At 37.4% G+C, this 20,671-nt stretch overlaps 1 protein-coding gene across 1 annotated transcript in view; it reads left to right on the top strand.

The window, feature by feature from the left end:
- RYR2 (ryanodine receptor 2) overlaps positions 1-20,671 on the top strand; it is a 529,910-nt gene that overhangs the window by 228,113 nt on the left and 281,126 nt on the right. The window contains exons 25-27 of the mRNA XM_023728152.1: positions 3,840-3,923; positions 14,164-14,323; positions 17,444-17,591. Coding sequence (XP_023583920.1) covers positions 3,840-3,923; positions 14,164-14,323; positions 17,444-17,591 — 392 coding nt within the window. The remainder of the gene's footprint in view (positions 1-3,839; positions 3,924-14,163; positions 14,324-17,443; positions 17,592-20,671) is intronic.

Genomic DNA, 20,671 nt, shown 5'->3' with positions numbered 1-20,671 from the left:
GGAAAAAAGCACCACCAGCAGCCAACAAATGGCTCTCAGAGAGCTGGCCTGTTCTGGTGGGTAGAATCCAAGCAGCCGGTGCTTCGCGGACAAGAGATTGTGGCCGCGGGAAGCAGAGGAGGCCGAGTGGGGGTGAAGAAGGGTGGGGAGTGGGAAAGCGAATATCGGAAATTACTGGTTGTTTTGTCTCCCGCTGGAAGCTCTGTGAAGCTGCTTTCTTGTATCCCCTGTTTGCTGGTCTCCGATAGGAGTCCAAGATGGCGGATTGGCACTGCGTTAGCTGATAGGGGACCTCTGCACGAATCTCTCCTCGCTTTCCATTCTTTGTCAGTTTTCTTACTCCATTTGGTGCCTTGGCTGAGTTCTTTGTCTCTTCATTTGATGTTTTAGGGTTTCAGGATTGTTGTTTTCTCTGTTCAGCTTAGTTTTTTGGATCTTCGTTGTGGAGGGACGGCCTGGTGTTTCTGCCTAGAGTGTCATTTTGCTGCTTACCAACATTGATTTTTTGAAGGGTTTTATGGAATTTCCAAAATTCTGGTTTTAACTGATTGGTTCCTCATTTATCTTGTTCCTCTATCTCCTAACGTTTCTGAAAGTTAGGTCTAGAGTGGTGGTGTCCAATAGAATTATAATAGAAATATAATTTTAAATTTTCTGTTGTTTGTTATTGTTAGGTGTCCTAGATGACTAAGACATATGGGGATGGCATTAACTTAATGAATGCTCTATGGTTTAGGCCTACTTTTGATAACAGCACACCACTTTTCTTCATCTCTCAGTGTGGATTCACATGGACCATATTTATGAAGCATAATTCTGTGGTGTTAATTTGCAGTGATAATACCAGTATCACACACCAGAATACTCATGGCGACCATGCCTATTTTAACAGATGAGCTTGGAAAGTCACATTATAATTAGAAGATCTCTTGGTGAGCATGGACTCAAGGTTTAATTGCCTGAAGTTAAGATAAATTATAACATTGTTGTTACCTTTGAATCCTTTCAGTCCTGGATTTGGCATCCCTCCTTGATACGTTCATAGCCATATACCCATCTTAGTTATCTAGTGCTACTAAAACAGAAATACCTCAAGTGAGTGGCTTTAAACAACAAACATTTATTTTCTCACAATTTAGGAGGCTAGAAGTCTGAATTGAGGGTGCCGGCTCTAGGGGAAGTCTTTCTTTCTCTGTCTGCTCTGGAGGAAGATCCTTGTCTCTTCAGCTTTTGCTTCCTGGTTCCTTGGAGATCTCCATGTGGCATAGCATCTATCTTCCCCCATCTGTGGTGTCTTGCCTGATTGCATGCTCTGTCTGCTCTTTTATATCTCAGAAGAGATTGACTTAAGAGACATCCTACAATAATAGTGCCTTATTAACATAACAAATAAAACCCTATACCTAAATGAGATTATAACCACAGATTACAGGGGTTAGGATTTACAACACATATTTTTAAAGAACACAATTCAATCCATAACACCATCTAATTGCACAGAAGGCATTGTATTATAATTGCGTACTGCCTGCAGTTCCCGGTAACCTGTAAGCTTTTTGTCAGAGGCAGTTTTATCTTAGCATCATCCTTTGTAAGGACCGGGCACATAGTGGCATTCTAACAGATGTTTATTGAGTGGATAAATGAATGAAGTACGATGGTAAAAGGCTTCCTCTCCCTTGGACAGTCTTTAAAAAGTATAACCTGTGTTTGCTCCTGTGAGCCAATTTTTTATTTTCTGTTGCTGACAATCCCATTTTGATTTACACATTCTTTGTTTAGATAATTTTATAGTTTTAGTGGGTTCTTGTTTTATCCATATTTTTTGCAGTTTAACACTGTTGTTGTTTTGTACTGTTGAGTCGATTCCTATTCATAGTGATCCTATAGGGCGGAGAACTGCCCCATAGGATTTTCTAGGCTATAATCTTTACAAGAGCAGATCAACAGGTCTTTTCTCCCTCAGAGCAGCTGGTGAGTTCCAACCACCAACCTTTCAGTTAATGGCCAAGTGTTTAACCATTGCACCATCATGGCTGCTAGTTTAACACGAGGAGGGTAATTTCGTGGGGTCTTCTTAATTTTGTCATATAACCAGTTGCCATTGAGTCAATTGTGACTCATGGCAACTCCATGGTGTCAGAGTAGGACTGTGCTCCATAGGGTTTTTAATGGCTGATTATTTGGAAGTATCACCAGGACTTTCTTCTAAGGCACATCTAGGTGGACTTGAACCTTCAACCTTTTGATTAGTAGCCAGGCACAATAACTGTTTGCACCACTCAGGGACTCTTAAAACCAGTTGTTGTCTAGTTGATAACTAAGTAAATGTATAACATATCTAGAAAAACCCAGAGCCAACAAAGAAAAGACTGAGAAATTCTGTTTTGCAAAAGCAAATTTAAAACTCTACGTAAGGAAAACACCATAAATAAAGTAAAAAGACAAACAACAAATGGAGAAAAATATTTATGACTCATATCTCAGACAATATTTGAAAAGCTTCTAAAATGCAACAAGAGAAACCCCAAACCCAATAGATAAGTGGACAAAGAATATGTGATGTGAACCCACAGTTCACAGAAAAAGGGAATATAAATATCTCTTAAGTATATGAAACAGTTGCTCAAATTCACTTTTAACAAGAAAAATGCAAATTAAAACTAAATGAAATGCTGTTTTAAGCTTATCAATTAACACAGGTCAAATAGTTTGATCCCTCTCTGTTGGAGAAGGTATGAGGAAATGGCCTATGACATACGTTGCTAAGGGAATGTAAATTATTGCCAGCTCCATAGAGAGACATTAGGCAATACTTGTCAAATTTTAACATGCATATACCCTCTGACCTGGTAATTCCATCTAGGAATTTATCAGACAGATGTAGTACGTATATTAAATGTCTGAGGCTATTCATTGCAGAATTGTTTGCCCAGGCAGTCCCCAGGTTATGAATGTCTGATTTATGGGCAACTGATTCTTAAGAACAGCCTGCCATTATCAGTTAAATACAACGGTTCGTAATAACGAACGCATGCACTACTTTGTGACACTTGTGAAAAACTCTGCACAGTTTGGAAGTGTTTCTTAAGTGTTTTACATGCATAGCAAGGTAAAATATATACTATATACTAAAACAAACATTTGACTAACTGACGTTAAATAAGAACCTTATGAACCTGTTCCAACTTACCGACAGACTTAGAAACAGATCTTGTTCGTAACCCAGGGACTGCCTGTAATAGCAAAAGACTGGCAATAGCTGTAAATACTATGAACAGAGGCTTGGTTAAAAACATAATGGAACACTTTAGAGCTGTTAAAAAAAAAAGCCGCTTAATAAGGAAGGACAATGATATTAAAGTTACATTGTAAAGTAATAATAGCAAATTGCAGAACAGTATCTATTGTATATACCCGTTTGTGTAAAAGGTAAAAAAAAAAAAACAGCAACAAAAATGTATGTCTGTGTGTGTGTGTGTGTGTATACACACATACCTATGCTTTAGAGTATGCATAAACTCTCTGTAGAAGGATATACAAGAAATAGGTAGCAATTGACGCCTTTGGGGAAGGAAACTGAGGTCTAGAAAGAAGAAGTGGGAGGGAGACTTATTATTCAGTATATTCCTTTTTGTGCCGTTTTTATTCTCAATGTCTTACACCTTTCTCAAAAGTAAATAATATATTAATAAATGAATTTCCTCATTGCCTTAAAAAAAAAGACTTCTCTGCTTTCAAGTTTAGATGTTATATTTTATTCCTATCTGTTATAATGTTGGGTTATTCTGGCCGTATGGAAGAAATTAATGTAGCTTACCTCTGGTTTTATTTTCCAGGACTTTGTTGGCATTGGGATGCCATGTGGGTATATTGGATGAACATGCTGATGAAAAGGTGAAAAAAATGAAGCTACCCAAGAAGTAAGTTAAATGTCTATGCAATATTAAACTTGCTTAGGCAGAAGTTACTCCTGACAGAAACTTAGATGTCTTGCTGACACTTAAGCTATAAAATTTCAGTTCAAAAATTTATACTTGCTGAATTACACTAGGGGCCACATCAAGTCTATGGCAAGATGAAGAGTGTCTATCACACTGTCCAGAGAAGAGACAAAGGTCAAAATGTATTTGGGGGTATATTATAGAAAGTGTGTTATTTTCTCTGTGTGTATACACATGTGGGGCCGTATTCCTAACTGATTATATGGCTCCCCCACTCCCCCAAAAAAGAAATTGTTTACTAATTTTATTTGTTTTTACAAAGAAAATATATTGGAGGAATAATTATGAAGGTGGCATTATTACTTCATTTTAAGATGAAAAAACTGAGATAAGTGCTATCATAGCATTTTGCCTAGGTCTTTGATTCTATTGAACTTCTCAAAACCTCAGCTTTCTTATCTGCTAAACACTACTAATAATACTTACTTCATAGGGAAGTGTTAAGTATTAAATGAAAAATGCTCAATAAATAATAGCTGCATCATATTATTATTATGTATTTACTTTAAGTATTCAAGCCACTTTTCTGAGGCCCATGGATTGTAAATGGCAGATCTAGAAATGTGTTAAGTAATATACTGGGAATAAAAACAACATAGCCACTCCATAATCTCCATCAGCCACCCCAGGCCCCCAGGTTACCCCAGGTGCACATAAAACCCAGGTTTAAATGGTGCGCTTGTGACGCAAACGCGGGTTCAGGCAAGTCTTCTAGTTCGGTGGCCTGCAAACATGTTCACTCATGTGTTCTGAAAAAAAAAATTATAAAAACTATATTATTACCTGCATATTTTTGAAAATTTTCATCAAAAGTTTTAACAGTTCTAAAGGATGTAACTTTCTGGCACATTTCACATATTTACATTTTGAAATGACACTTCCACATCATTGCGTGTATCTGGTGGAAGCAGTTCCGTTAGATAGGTAAATCCCTATCATCATCCATTTAAAAACTACATGAAAACGTTAACAATAGGGAATTTTACATTTTTCCTTAAATAATGTAACCATCTCTTTGAACTTGTATTACTAATCCATTTTCCCCACAGCATATTAACCCATTAAAATATACTTTTATGCTTGGTAGTCCTTGATTGATCACCGTATCGTACTAATCTAAATGTGTATCTAAATTGAATGCCTCTAAATGTTAAAATTTTCTTCTGAGCTATCATTGTAATTATTTTTAGCAATAGAATTGTTCAAAGCAGCATAAATTAATTTAATTATTATAAAAATAGTATTTATATTGGAAATAGCTCATCAGGAGATGAATTCAGCTATTTTTTTCCCAATTAGATCATGTATCTGTGTATAAATATTATTTATTGATAGAAGGAGATAATTTGCAGGGTCAATTGAATCCTTTGTTCATATAAATGAGTAGATCTAAAAATAAGATTTTTTATTTAAAAACAAATCACTGAGTGCATTCAACCAAAAATTGCAGAGAGGTCCACATTAAAAATCATGTTTGTCTGTCAGATGACAAACCAAGTGCTTTGTTCTATTTTTGAAAGCAAAAAAGTGGAAACCACCTGACTTGCAAAAAAATTCATTGTTCTCTCATTAAAGTCATTCACTCTTTTAGTTTCTTGAGAAGTATACCAAAAAGACATTTTTAAGCGTAAAAAACAAATGAAGAAACTATGAGTAATACCTTTTATTCTTTCACTTAGAGGCAGTTTATTTAACCTGCTATACACAAGGATAGGACAATGGAAATGTTAATTTCAAACACCTTTGCTAACATAATATATTTTATAAATTATTTTTGTCATATGCTATGTATGTGTGTATGTAATACATATGTACACATCTGTGCATGTTTATGTGATATTTTACAAAAATCCTGGAGCATCATTTAATTTATTCCTTTTATGGAATATATCATCTATATAACCTAGTTGGTAAAGCCATTTTCACTATCAAAACGATCAGCCTAAACAGAACAATCTTTTGTCAGAAAAAGTCTGACTTCCATTATCTATTGAAAACAAATGGGTATTTATATATGTTTCTGTTGCATATATTCTGTGACCATTCATAAGCCTGCAATTTGGAAACTGTGAAATTAAAAATCAATGACAGTAATGGGCCAGCCCATTGTACATTTGCCTGTATCATTAATGATATTTGTTTGTTATAACTGTGCTACAGGTGCTAGAGAATATCTTTGAGACCCTTTGATAATTAGTCAAGTTTAGTATATTTATTGGAATTAAATGCTTGCCTATTTGAAAATAGGCAATTTGAGTATTATTTTTTTCTGATATAGATTACACATCACTTTGCTAAAAATCACGTTAGGTAACTTGACTGGAGTGGTCCTAAAGTGCCTTAAGGATTAATGCATAATGTACGATTCATTGTAATTCTGTTCTTCCTTCTTGTTCCTCCTTTCTCCCCGCTCTTAAAAAAACAAGCAAGCAATTGAAGAGAGAATACATTATCTGCTATTCTGAAATTCATAAATCTTCCCACATTTGTTGAAAAATTAAACTCTTGACCCATTGCATAATTTGATGAACATAGAACGTATTTCTAGCTACTATATATTTGTTAGTGTTGGAATAAAGGAAAATACAACCAAAAAGGAATCTGCTCCAAAAACTTGTGGTTTCCAATCTCTAGTATAGTATGCCTGAGAAATTGAGATTTTTGAGAAAAAAATTATAGATTAAATGAAAATAAAATCCTTTTGTGAATATCAGTGTCGTTTATTTAAAGTTTTCTTTAGCACTTATCTGTTATTAAATCAAAACAAAACATGGTAGATGAGAAACTGGTTGCTTATGGATCACACTGCCAGATAAGAGGTAGTGTTGAGTTGTGTAAAAAAGTGTTAGAATCATCTAAACGGCTTTTTTAAGTACTGCTAGTCCCCACCTGGAGTCCCTAGGTGGTGCAAACAATTAAGCACTGGATTACTAACCAAAAGGTTGGTAGTTCGAGTCTACCCAGAGGCACCCGGAAGAAAGGCCTGGTGATCTACTTCAGAAAAATTAGCCATTGAAAACCTTATGGAGCAATTCTACTCCAACACATGTGGGGTCGTCATGAGAACTGACTTAAAGTCAACTGGTTAGGTTTTTGTTTTTGGTTTAGTCTCCACCTACTTACCCCCAATGCTATGAAGTTACTGCTAGTGATGGTAACTGGAGCTGTGGTATCCTTGTGCTATCTGCCTAGGACAGATAAAAGGCTGAGAAAGATATTCTCTCTCTCTCTATATATATATATACATATATAGAAAGCCCATTGCCATGAAGTTGATTCTAACTCATAGCGATCCTATATATATAAAGTTAAAAGGAGCCCTGGTGGCACAGTGGTTAAGCACTTGGCTGCTAATGGAAAGGTCAGTGATTTGAACCCACCCATTGCTCCATGAGAGAAAAATATGACAGTCTGCTCCTGTAAAGATTACAGCCTTACAAACCCTATGGGGCCGTTCTACTCTGTCCTATAGGGTTGCTATGAATTGAAATTGACTTGAAAGCAACAGGTTTGGTTTTTGGGTTTTCAGGAGACCACTTTTGGCTCAAGATTTAAGGTTCAAAGATAACCTCAGGGCTATAGTTTCAGGTGGGTCATTTTAACCTCCATGGCTCCAGAAAGTCTGGATTCCACGAGAATTAAAACATTCATCCACAATCTATCTATAGATATATACATAGACAGAGAGATAGTGATAGAGTGATAGATTTAAAATCACTTTCTGAAATTTTTGCCCAGATAGATGCTGAATGTGTATCCATTTGTGTACATTGTTTATATAGACACAAGCACATGTACAAAATTCAATTTATGTAAATATTTACTTAAATGTAAAATGGTGTTACAAATACAGTTGGATTTTTCCTGTAATGATGAGCTACTGTGATTGTGAATAAAAAAATACTTTATCTATTCTTTTTATGTATAGTAGGTCAATTTTGTAAGCCACACATTTAAAAATGTGGTAATATATAATGTCCTTTATTTTTCTCTGAATGGGCTTAATTTGAGTTTTGAACCCAATGGGCCTTTAACCCAAAGAACTAAATGCAGCCTGATAATGGAAACTTATTCCTAGTCAGTTTTGTGCGAACTTAATTATATCATTGTTTTTTGTGTTTATTCTCATCTCAAATGTCATTTAAGATATTTGTCATTTGTCAGATGATTCAAATGTCATCTTGTCAAAGAGGTCTTCCTAGGCCTCTTTAAAACTGTAGCTCTTTAAAATTGTGCTTCCTCCCATCGTCCCTTTTCTAGCTTCTTTTTTACCTTCTAACATTAATATTTTACACTTTTATTTTGTTTTATACCTAGTTCCCCACAGAATGTAATTTCTGTAAAGATATAGAAATTTACCTGTGTTATTCAACAGTATATTATTGATTGCTAGAACAGGGCCTGAAACATTCTATAGCTGACTACTTATTGTTGAATTTGAATTCAGGGTTTATCCCTCTCTTATTATGTAAGTCCTGGGACGCTCACCTCATGGTCATTCTCATTCTCATTTGCTGCCATTTATCAGCGGGTCTTCACTCATCTCTGCTGGCATCTTATGGGATGCATGTCTTCCCAAGTGTACTTTGGTAATGGTTCAACCCACAGGGTGTCTTCCTCAACTCTGTGAGCCCTCCAGTTCACTGCTGTTCTCAGCTTCCTCCGTCCTTCTCAGGAGCCCCTTGGAAATCTAAGAATGCTTGCTCTGGCAGCTTAGGGACTGCAGTCTATTGGTGGAGGGAAGAGGGAGGGTTGTCTCAGCCCTACCAGCTTAGATTTGCTATGTCGCCATATCTAGTTTCCTGAAGCTGTACTGCAGGAGGGTTTAGGTGTGGTAGATTCTGGGACGTAATACAATCAGAGAAGCCAGGTAAGTGCTTCTGGGCTCTGGGATCTGCTTGGGCTTTACCTCAGCCCAGTAAGCATGGGGCCTAGCTTCTTTCTTCTGATACTCCCCTCCTCTAGGCTATGGAATCTTTAACCTGTTTGGGATAGGAGAGGCTTGGCCCTTTAGCTCTTCTTCCTTTATATCCCTAGTTGTTCAGGGCCTCACTCTTTTGGTAGTCAGTCAAAAGCAGAGCTTTTAACATCAGAAGGCCTTTTCTCTAAAGACTTTTTTCAGCAATGGATTTAAAAAGCCTATTTAAAAAATCCAAAAGCTGAGAACGGCCTTTTCTGGTCTCTTTCATGAAGTGCTTCTTTCTTGGGGCAGTGGATTCCTCAAGGTCTTGTTTCAAAGGGACTGAGTGAAGAGGAGGGCCTTGGAGTAAGGAAGAATGGGGGAGGGCAGGCACTGGGCACAAGATCGTATTACATACTTATTTAAGAACAAAACAAAGAGGTGAAATAGTAGAAGAAACATCTCCCTTATCCTTTCCCTTTCTAATTTCTTCATTGAAATTAATTCTTCTCTGTATTTGCTTTCTGGAGAATGATTTTTGGGTATTCTCTATGTCCTCACTGTGAAAACGTCAGCCCAGTATTCATTTTTAGTAGCTGTGCTTCCAGCAAAACTTGTTCTTAATATCTCCAATGTTCAGTCATCTGAGATTTTCCCATTTGTTCCAAGGTACTTGAAGGGCTGATTTGGTTTTGAAATTTACTGCTAACATCCACTGAACGTGGACATAATCTTTTCATGTTTACCTCACATCTTTCAGAACATAATGACTTCCAAGCTTCATTTAACTTGATTCCTAGTAAGCAGGTAAGCTTGGAGGGTAGGGGTAGCTGGAGAGAAGGGAAGGCTTGTTTCTTAGTGTTTTTGTATCAACTTTTTGTTGCTATCTTTGGTAATTTGATGCCAATTACACTGGTAATTTGCTGGATTTTTTTTTTTTTCCAGGCAAAGAGCTATTTCAAAAAGGCATTTTACAATAAGCAAACTGAATTGAAGCCCACCCAGACAGTTGATGCAATTTATTAGTCTCACTTTTTTCATTTGAATTGATTTGATTATACACTGCATCAAAGAAAAACTAAGAGCTAATAGCTAAAAAAGAACTTCAATACTTTGGAAAGTGAATGTTTTCATTGTATTTGTTTAATCTCTCATATGTTTCTCCTAAGCTAATTATTCAAGGTGATTGATGGCATACTTGCCTTATATGTTAAAACAGGAAAAACCAGTTGTCATCTAGTGGACTCTGACTCTCTGTGTCCGCATTTGTATCAGAGTAGAACTGTGCTACATAGGGTTTCAGTAGCTGATTTTTCAGAAGTAATTGCCAGGCCTTTCTTAGGTGTCTCTGGGTAGTCTGGATTGGAGCACATTATCAGCTGAACATGTTAACTGTTTGCACCACCCAGGGACTCCAAAGTAGAAAAAGGAAGAACCTAAACTATAGAGCCCTGGGTGGCACAGTCTGTGCTCGACTCCTGTTCGAAAGGTTCGTGGTTTGACACCACCCAGTGGTATCACAGAAGAAAGTCCTCGCAATCTACTTCTGTAAAGATTATAGCCAAGAAGACCCTATGGAGCTCAGTTCTACTCTGTAATACATGGGTCTCCATAAATAGTAATCAAGTTGACAGCACAGGGTTTGATTTTTTTGGTATCCACATTTTATATTAATACATTTAATAATGATATGACTTGGCCCTGTTATTATTTGGGCTAGGAAATGCTGCTTCCCACAAATCCTTATAGCAAGCTTTCCTTTATTTTCTTTGTATTTTTAGGAATAAATCTGAAACCATCTAATTGAAACCATTTAGTTTCCATATTCATGTCAATTGCATTGTATTCAAAAGGCTTTGTTCTTTTTCAACCACAAGAATAGTTCATATGCTAATATGATTGACCTTTGTCTACCTAACTGAATTGTCTTAATAAGGTGAAATGGGCATTCTTTGGCAAAATACACTCATGTACTTTTAAGACTATCTCATTTAATATAATAATTTGATTCTTTGTTACTTTGTCAAGACGTACAACAGAAAGAAAAATGGTTTTATAAATCATTGTTAATACCATTAATTCATATCGGTGAAGTATTCATTATGTCAGGTGTTTTTATCAAATACTGTGCCACCAGGGCTCCTGATCGAGTTGACGTCTGAATTTCTAAGACAATACATATCTATTTTTGCTATGGCGCAGTGGTTAAAGTGCTGGACTGCTAAACAAAAGGTCAGCAGTTCAAAACCACCAGCGACTCCAGGGGAGAACTATGTAGCAGCCTGCTTCCATAGCGATTTACAGCCCTGGAAACCCTATGGGGTTGCTATGAGTCGGAATCAACTCGATATCAGTGGATTTGTTTGGGTGGAAATTAAAAAAATCCAGGTGAAATGGGAATTAGTAACTTCTTTTTGTTTGGGAGTTTACCCATCACAGAGAACCACTTTAAGTTTCAAATCCTTTCCTGCAGAGGGTTATAAAGTAAAGCAAGTAAAATAAATTGTAGTCAACATCTGAAAATGAGTGTGACCTAATTATTGTGCTACTGAAAATCAGCAATGCAAAAGCATCTCTATGAGTTTTCGTTGTTATCAAGATCAAAACAACCCTAGAGGAAATTCTATATTTAAAAAAAAAACAAAAAAATAAACCCACTACCATCAAGTTGATTCCAACTCATGACTCAGAGTAGAACTGCCCCATAGGGTTCCTAAGGCTGTAAATCTTTATGGAAGCAGACTGTCATATCTTTCTTCAGTGGAGCGGCTGGCTGGTGGGTTCAAACCACCAGCCTTTTGGTTAGCATATTTATACTACCAGGGCTCCTAAAAAATTCTGTATAGGAATAGGGAAACTTAGAAAATAAAGACAAATGCTTATGTCAATGTTTTCCAGCTTCACACATTAGTAGTTGTCTATAATTTTTCATTTGAAAGGATCTCCTGTTCCACCGTCTTCCTCTCATAAATACCTCCTCATTCCATCTGAGATATTGCCGAAAATTCTGCCATTAGAATTGATTGTCAGGGGAGGGATAGTTCCCCTTTTAGAATGCATGTATCCTTCATTCAGGTAACATAGGCTCTTATCATAGAGGCTCTGTGACAGCTAGTTGTAGGAGGCTGCTAGAAAGTAAGAGAAAAAAGAGAGTAGTATGCTATCCTGTGCTGGGTGATCGCAGTGAAATGTCAGGACTAGGGTGAAAATTTAGAGGGAGAAGATGAAAGAGTACAAAAGACTGAGTTCTTTGTCATTGCATCTAAGACTGCTTCCAGCAAATAGTGTTAAACTTTTAATTTAGACTGTGTGAGCTAGCTTGATCACCTGTGCGGTGTATTTGAAATATATTGGGAGCTCGTTTTTGAAGAAAATATTTTCAAATGAGAACTTGTATATATGGCTGTGCTTACACTTTCTAGATTTGTGTATTTAAACATCAAAATTCTATAATATACAATTATGTGTATGAGTGGTTAAGAAAATCTCATATGACTTCTTTGTAACAAAAACGTTGCTACGTACTCATACATGCAGAGTTCCAATTTAAAATGGAATAAAATTTTATGTCTATAAACTTAGTTTGTGAACATAAATCAAATGACATAAACCAGTAATTAGCAGTAATTGTCATAATTACTCAACCAATCTAACCTATTTAAACAAAACAAAATTTTTCTAAATTTTTTTTCTATAGATAAATTATTTATAGAATATAAAATAGGAGTAATCAAAGTAAACCCAACTTTATTCAACCTTCATAAATAATTTATTGCTGGAATACATAGATTCATTCAACAGATTTTTCACATGCCTACCATGTATTGGGCCCTATTCTAGGTGCTGGGGATAGCTATGAAAAAAAAATGGATAAATTCCATTCTCTCTAGGAGCTTATCCAGAATAATAAAATGAAGAAAGATCATTTGTATCTTAAAGATCATTTTCTCACATGTTCTGATAATTTATTTTTTTAGCTTAGCATAATTGTCTTGTGAATTTTCTTCCTTTGCACCAAAGCAGAGTATTAACATAACAATGTGTTTCTATATTAATTTAGTAAATAAAGATAATCCAACAACTATATACTGAAAGATTACTATGTGCTGGGTACTGTTTTAAGTATAATGCTCATAGAAAAACGGGTCAGAAACAGCTCCTGACCTCAAGGTACTTACAGTGTAATTGTAGGGAATACAATAAAGGCAGAAGAGTGAAAGAGAAGCAGCTATAAAGAAGGCTTTGTGCCCTCTTAGTAGGGCAACAGAATGAGGCAACTGTATCTGAGTGTGTGGGGGGGAGGGGCAGTGCTGTTGCCCTTATATGGTGTGTCTTGAAAATGTAGTATTTTCAGTTTTATATTTCATCCAACAGATTAAAACCTATCCCCATTTCAGTACTTTCTCTCTCCAGCTCAGAGTGTTGAAGTAGGCTCTGGTAAGTCCATTAGAACCCAGACCGTATTAACATTTTAGATGATTATATAGTTGAGATTTTTCTACATCCTAGCCTCTATTTTATTTGGAGGCTTCCTAAATAATGGAAATGGGCATGGCAGTGGAGAAATAAATTAAAAAATGCATTAAAATTGCCCTATGGAATAATGAACAGATAGTATCTAAAGTATGTACTAATTTGTGAAAAAAATATTACATTAATAAAACCAAAGCAGTTGCCGTGGAGTCCATTTGAACTCCTGGTGACCTTACGTGTGTTAGAGTAGAACTGCACTTCATTGGCTTTTCAATGGCTGATTTTTCAGAAGTAGATCGCCCAGCTTTTCTTCCAAGGCATCTCTGGGTTGACTTGAACTGCCAGCCTTTTAGTTACCAGGCAAATGCTTAACTGTTTGTGCCACCCAGGGCCCCCTATTACATTAATATCACATTCAAAAGCTGAAGAAAATGAGGACTACAGGAAGAGAAATCCATCCAGTGTTTTCATAGGTACCTAGTATTTTGATATAGTCTGTGGGAAAGTCTCAACTATTAGCAACACAAACAGTGATAGGTCTTGCTCATCTTTGAGAGGTAGCTGTGATTACTATTTTTTTGGTGAAAAAGTCAAAACATAAAGATTGTGTGTCTTTTCTACTCAATGAGTAAAAGCTTAAGTGACAGGGACACAGGCTTCTTGGCTGGTACTGTGCTTTATAGAACAACTAAAATTATGTGGGGCATAAAATGACTTTGATGGGGAATTTTAAACCCTGACTTGTATAAAAGGCCACTTACAGTCTTCTTTTGGTTTGGTTTGTAGTTACCAGCTGACCAGTGGATACAAGCCTGCTCCGATGGACCTAAGTTTTATAAAACTCACCCCTTCCCAGGAAGCAATGGTGGACAAGTTAGCTGAAAATGCCCATAATGTGTGGGCTCGAGATCGAATCAGGCAGGGCTGGACTTATGGAATCCAACAGGTACACAAGGAACTTGGTTCCACAGCACTTGGTCTGGTATTAAGTGGGGATTAGCATGTTTTGTAATAGGAGAGATTAAGTAATGACTGCTTTAAAACTCTTATCATATAGAGGCTAACTGGTATCTTAATGTACTTGGACACACACAGTAAAACGCCTGTTTAGTGCTGCACTCAGGAAATTAGATGACTTTGCTCTAGGTGTTATGAAAGAGACATACTAGGTACATAATGAGTATTACTAGAATTGTGATTTTCTCTCTCTGAGGTTGTATTTTAGGGCAAACAGGAATAAGAGCAGATGGAGATAAAATAATAGTAAAAACAGGTCCACAATTCCTTATTCAAAATCCTTGGAGCCAGATGAATTTCAGAAATCAGATTTTATTTTTTTGGCCCCTAAAATGGTGCTATGGTGATATATCACATATTACATAATACCCTCAGTAGGGCAGCAGACTGTAAATTAATATTTGTTTAGCTAATATAGGGATGGTCATACCGAGAGAAATAAAGACAATGAACAGCCTTGCATCAATTCAGATCAAGTTTTTGCCACCAATTGTGTTTTCATTAAAGTCTGGAAAAAACTGGGGTTTATAGAATTTTCTGGATTCCAGAATTAGAGATCGGTGACCATGGACCTCTGTTAGTGGAGGTACTTGTGAAAATAGCTAACCATCACTGAGTGCTTACTGAGGCAGCAGAACGGGTTAAGAGCAAGTTTTAGCCTGGCCTCTGAGTGACTGTGTGACTGGACAAACTACTGAAATTCTCTATGCTACTGTTTTTCGCATCAGTAAATTATTTAACTATATAACTAATACATGTAAAATGCTTACGACAGTGCCTGGCACCTGACAAATACTGTATTTGTTGTTGTTAGGTGCCGTTGAGTTGATTCTGACCCACAGCAACCTCATGTGACAGAGTAGAACTGCCCCATGGGGTTTCCTAGGCTGTAATCTGTACAGATGTGCGGGTCTTTCTCCCGTAGAACTGCTGGGTGGGTTTGAACCACCAACCTTTTGGTTAGCAGCTGAGCGCTTAACCATTATACCACCATGGCTCCTTATAAATACTATATAGCAATTAACCATTAGTTGTTGGTCACTATGCCTAGAGTTTTACATGTATTTTCTTCTTTAAACCTCACAATATCTCCATGAAGAATGAACGATTCTTACTCCCAGTTCTCATATGGTCTACACAGAGTCTTAGAATAATTTACCTAAGGATACACAGCTAGAGAATTTCCTAGCCAGGACTGGGACTGAAGCCTCCTGTCTTTGTTATGTAGTGTTGCTGTAACAGAAATACCGCAAGTGGGTGGCTTTAACAAACAGAAATTTATTTTCTCACAGTTTAAGAGGCTAGAAATCTGAATTCAGGGTGCCAGCTCTAGAGGATGGCTTTCTCTCTCTGTCGGCTCTGGAGGAAGGTCCTTGTGTCTGAGCTTCTGCTCCTGGGTAATCTTCACGTGGTTTGGCATCTCTCTTCCCACATCTCTGCCTGTAGAATTCCAAGAGGCAGACAGCCTTCTTTCCTTTTATTCTTTGTCTGTCTCCTTTAGTCTAAGCTGATGGGTTTTCTGCTGTGGTATTTGGTTAGATCCTTCAGTCACTGGCTTAATCTCTTTAACAAAAGATTGTGTAGCCATGTCCTTGGTGGAAATTATAGGATACCAGTCCCTAGTTTATACAACAGAATTTTCCAGATCTTTAAGTTCTGTTTTCATTTTGCACAGTTCATTTTTAAGTCCATCTCTTTCCTCTCTCATTTTACTACAAGCAGCAAGGAGAAACGATGCAGCTTCTTTAAGATCTTGCTTAGAAATCTCCTCAGCCCATTATCCAAGCTCATCACTTTCAAATTCTCCACCAAACATTTGAACATAATTCAGACAAGTTCCTTGTCACTGCATAAAAAGCATCACCCTTCCTCCATTGCCCAATCACATGTTCATCATTTTCTTTTACAGCTTCACCAGAAGCATATTTAACATCCACATTTCTAGCAACATTCTGTTGGTGGTGCCATATGTATTCTCTAAAATAATGGAGACTTTCTCTATAGCTCTCCTCACTTCCACTGAGCCCTCACCAGAGTTGCCTTTGACCTCTATAATTCTACCAACAGTCTCTTCAAGGCAATTTAGGCTTTTATTGTTAAAAAAAAAAGAAAAACCGAACCCATTGCCATCAAGTGACTCCTAATGATCCTATAGGACAGAGTAGAACTGTCCCATGCGGTTTCCAAGGAGTGACTGTTGAATTTCGAACTGCCATCCTTTTGGTTAGCAGCCAAACACTTAACCACTGTGCCACCAGGTCCCCGCTTTTACTATTAGGCACCTTAAAAACTCTTCCAGCCTCCACCCATTACCCAGTTAGAGCAGCACCCCCGCTTCTCAGTACCAGATTCTGTCTTAGTTATCTAGTGCTGCTGTAACAGAAATACCACAAGTGGGTGGCTTTAACAAACAGAAGTTTATTTTCTCACAGTTTAGGAAGTTAGAAGTCAGAATTCAGGGTGCCAGTTCTAGGGGAAGGCTTTATCTGTCAGCTCTGGAGGAAGGTCCTTGTCTCTCTGAGTTTCTGCTCCTGGGTGGTCTTCATGTGGCTTGGCATCTCTTCCCTCATCTCTGGTTGCTTGCTTGTCCTACTCTGCTCTTTTCATATTTTGTAAGCGATTGACTCAAAACACACCCTACACTAATCCTGGCTCATTAACATAACAAAGACAGCCCATTTTCAAATGAGATTATAACCACAAGCATTCCAAAAAAATTATACATGGAAATTATATGTTCCCTAAGTTAGCCTCCTGCTTCATGATGATGGTGTATGGGAGATGGTTAGAGATCATTAAGCTGGGTTGTTGTCGTTTTTGTTTTTTCTGCTTGTGGAGGAGCTAGTTTTAAAGGAATGCATTCATTCGTTTGATTAAACCTTTTATACTGATAGTGTCTTGGTAACTTCTCTAGCCTGGGAAGATAAAGGGAATGTGGAAGGGACAGTTTCTTACCTCAAAACCTTTAAATTGTGATATATTTTGTAACTTTCTCATTCCCAAAAGCCATTGGAATTTGATGATTTGTGCAACTTTTTTCTTTCTGTAGGATGTAAAGAACAGAAGAAACCCCCGCCTTGTTCCCTATGCTCTTCTAGATGACCGAACCAAGAAATCAAATAAGGACAGCCTACGAGAGGCTGTGCGGACCCTTCTGGGATATGGCTACAACCTGGAAGCTCCTGATCAAGATCATGGTATTTTTGTTTAACTTTCCTCACCTTTAGTTGCAAAATCTTGTAGTAGCACTTAATACCCAATTAAATAAAAGGGGAAAGTACTAGATAGAGTAGTCTGAGTGTCTCATTTAAGTCAGTGGTTTAGAGTAGTACTTTTTTCTCCTGCCTGAGGACACCTGAAGGACTAGAACCTTCTCTTAGTAGGGTAGCTCAGTACTGCAGTAATTCTTCAGAGGGAGAAAATGAGTTTTACCTTCCTGCAGAGTCTGAGGTGAACTGGTAGCCCCCTAACTGATGCTGATACTGTCCATTCCACCCAGCCCTCCTTCAGAAGAATTACTTTCAGTTGATAACGTGAGTAAACCTCTAGTAGGAGCTAATGTTTTCCAAAATCCCACATTCATTATTTATACTCATACCTATGTTGTTGTTGTTGTTAGGTGCCATCGAGTCAGTTCTGACTCATAGCAACCCTATGTACAACAGAACAAAACACTACCCGGTCCCGTGCCGTTCTCACAATTGTTGCTGTCTTTGAGCCCATTGTCGCAGTCACTGTGTCAATCCATCTCGTTGAGGGTCTTTCTCTTTTTTGCTGACCCTCTACTTTATCAAGCATGATGTCCTTCTTCAGGGACTGATTCCCACCTGGTAACATGTCCAAACTACATGAGACAAAGTCTTTCCATCCTCCCTTCTAAGGAGCATTCTAGATGTACTTCTTCCAAGACAGATTTGTTCGTTCTTCTGGCAGTCCATGGTATAATCAATGTTCTTCACCAGCACCATAATTCCAAGGTATCAGTTCTTCTTTGGTCTTCCATATTCATTGTCTAGCTTTCACATGCTTATGAAGGGATTGAAAGAAAATACCATGGCTTGGATCAGGCACACCTTAGGCCTCAAGGTGACATCTTTGCTTTTTAACACTTGAGCACCTTAGTCCTCAAGGTGACGTCTTTGCTTTTTAACACTTCAAAGAGGTCTTTTGTAGCAGATTTGCCCAGTGCAGTAAGTCGTTTGATTTTTTGACTGCTGCTTCAATGGACATTGATTGTGGCTCCAAGTAAAGTGAAATTCTTGACGACTTCAATCTTTTCTCTGTTTATCATGATGTTGCTTATTGGTCTAGTTGTGAGGATTTTTGTTTTTTTTATGTTAAAGTATAATCCACACTGAAGGCTGTAGTCTTTGATCTTCATCAGTAAGTGCTTCAAGCCCTTTTCACTTTCAGCAAACAAGGTTGTGTCATCTGCATATTGCAGGTTGTTAATGAGTCTTCCTCCAATCCTGATGCCATACTCTTCTTCATATAGTCCAGCTTCTAGGGTTATTGGCTCAGCATATAGACAGAATAAGTATGGTGAAAGGATACAGCCCTGACACACACCTTTTCTGATTTTAAACCACACAGTATTCCTTTGTTCTGTTAGGAAAACTGCCTCTTGGTCTACGTACAGGTTCTGCATAAGCACAATTAAGGGTTCTGGAATTCCCATTCTTTGCAATGTTATCCATAATTTGTTATGATCCACACAGTATCGAATGCCTTTGCATAGTCAGTAAAACACAGGTAAACATCTTTCTGGTATTCTCTGCTGTCAGCCAAGATCCATCTAACATCAGCAGTGATATCCCTCATTCCACGTCCTCTTCTGAATCGGCTTGAATTTCTGGCAGTTCCCTGTTGATGCACTGCTGCAACTGCTTTTTAATTTTCTTCAGTAAAATTTAACTTGCGTGCGATATTAATGATATTGTTTGATAATTTCTGCATTCTGTTGGATCACCTTTCTTTGGAATAGGCATAAATATGTGTCTTTTCTGGTCAGTTGGCCAGGTAGCTGTCTTCCAAATTTCTCGATATAGACAAGTGAGCACTCTAGCGCTGCACCTGTTTGTTGAAACATCTCAATTGGTCTTCCATCAATTCCTGGAGCCTTGTTTTTCGCCAATCCTTCGGTGCAGATTGGACTTCTTCCTAAAATACCATTGGTTCTTGATCGTATGTTACATCCTGAAATGGTTGAACATTGACCAGTTCTTTTTGGTACAGTGACTCTGTGTATTCTTTCCATCTTTTTTGATGCTTCCTGTGTCATTCAATATTTTGCACATAGAATCCTTCTGAACTACAACTTGAGGCTTGAATTTTTTCTTTAGTTCTTGCAGTTTGAGAAATGCTGTGCGAGTTCTTCTGTTTTGGTTTTCTAACTCCAGGTCTTTGCACATGTCATTACAATACTTTGTCTTCTTGAGCTGTCCTTTGAAATCTTCTGTTCATCTCTTTTACTCATCGTTTCTTATGTTCACTTTAGCTTCTCTATGTTCAAAAGTGAGTTTCAGAGTCTCTTCCCATATCTATTTTGGTCTTATCTTTCCTGTCTCTTTAATGACCTTAAAAAAGGCATTTCCAATGAATAGGTCATTGGTCTTGCAGAATTCTGTCATGCATCTCTGGTGTCATTTCTATCACCAAGGCCAACTACTGATCCTTCTTCTTCATTTCCAACTTTCACATTCCAATCACCAGTAATTATCAACATCTTGATTGCATGTTTCATCAATTTTAGACTGCAGAAGTTGGTAAAAATCTTCAGTTTCTTCATCTTTGGCCTTAGTGGTTGAGTAATAGCCATATTAACGGATCTTCCTTGTAAGCATATGGATATTATGCTGTCACTGAGAGCACTGTACTTCAGGTTAGATCTTGAAATGTTCTTTTTGACAATGAATATGACACTGTTCCTCTTTAATTCGTCATTCCTGGCATAGTAGACCATATCTTTATCTGACTCAGAATGACCAGTACCAGTCCATTTCAGCTCACTAATGCCTAGGATATCTGTTTTCAATTCAAGTTTTCCATTTCATTTTTGGCAACTTCTAATTTTCCTCGATTGATACTTTGACATTCCATGTTCTGATTACTAATGGATGTTTGTAGCTGTTTCTTCTCATTTTGAGTTGTGCCACATCAGCAAGTGAAGATTCCTAAAGCTTTACTCCATTCATGTCTTTTAAGGTTGACTGTACTTTGAGCAAGCAGCTCTTCCCCAGTTGTGTTTTGAATGCCTTCTAACTTAAGGGGCTCATTT

This window comes from Trichechus manatus, unplaced genomic scaffold, assembly GCF_000243295.1.
Source record: "Trichechus manatus latirostris isolate Lorelei unplaced genomic scaffold, TriManLat1.0 scaffold00021, whole genome shotgun sequence".
Lineage (NCBI taxonomy): Eukaryota > Metazoa > Chordata > Mammalia > Sirenia > Trichechidae > Trichechus > Trichechus manatus.
The sequence above is the reverse complement of the archived record's forward strand: the minus strand, read 5'-3'. Positions and strand labels throughout refer to the sequence as shown.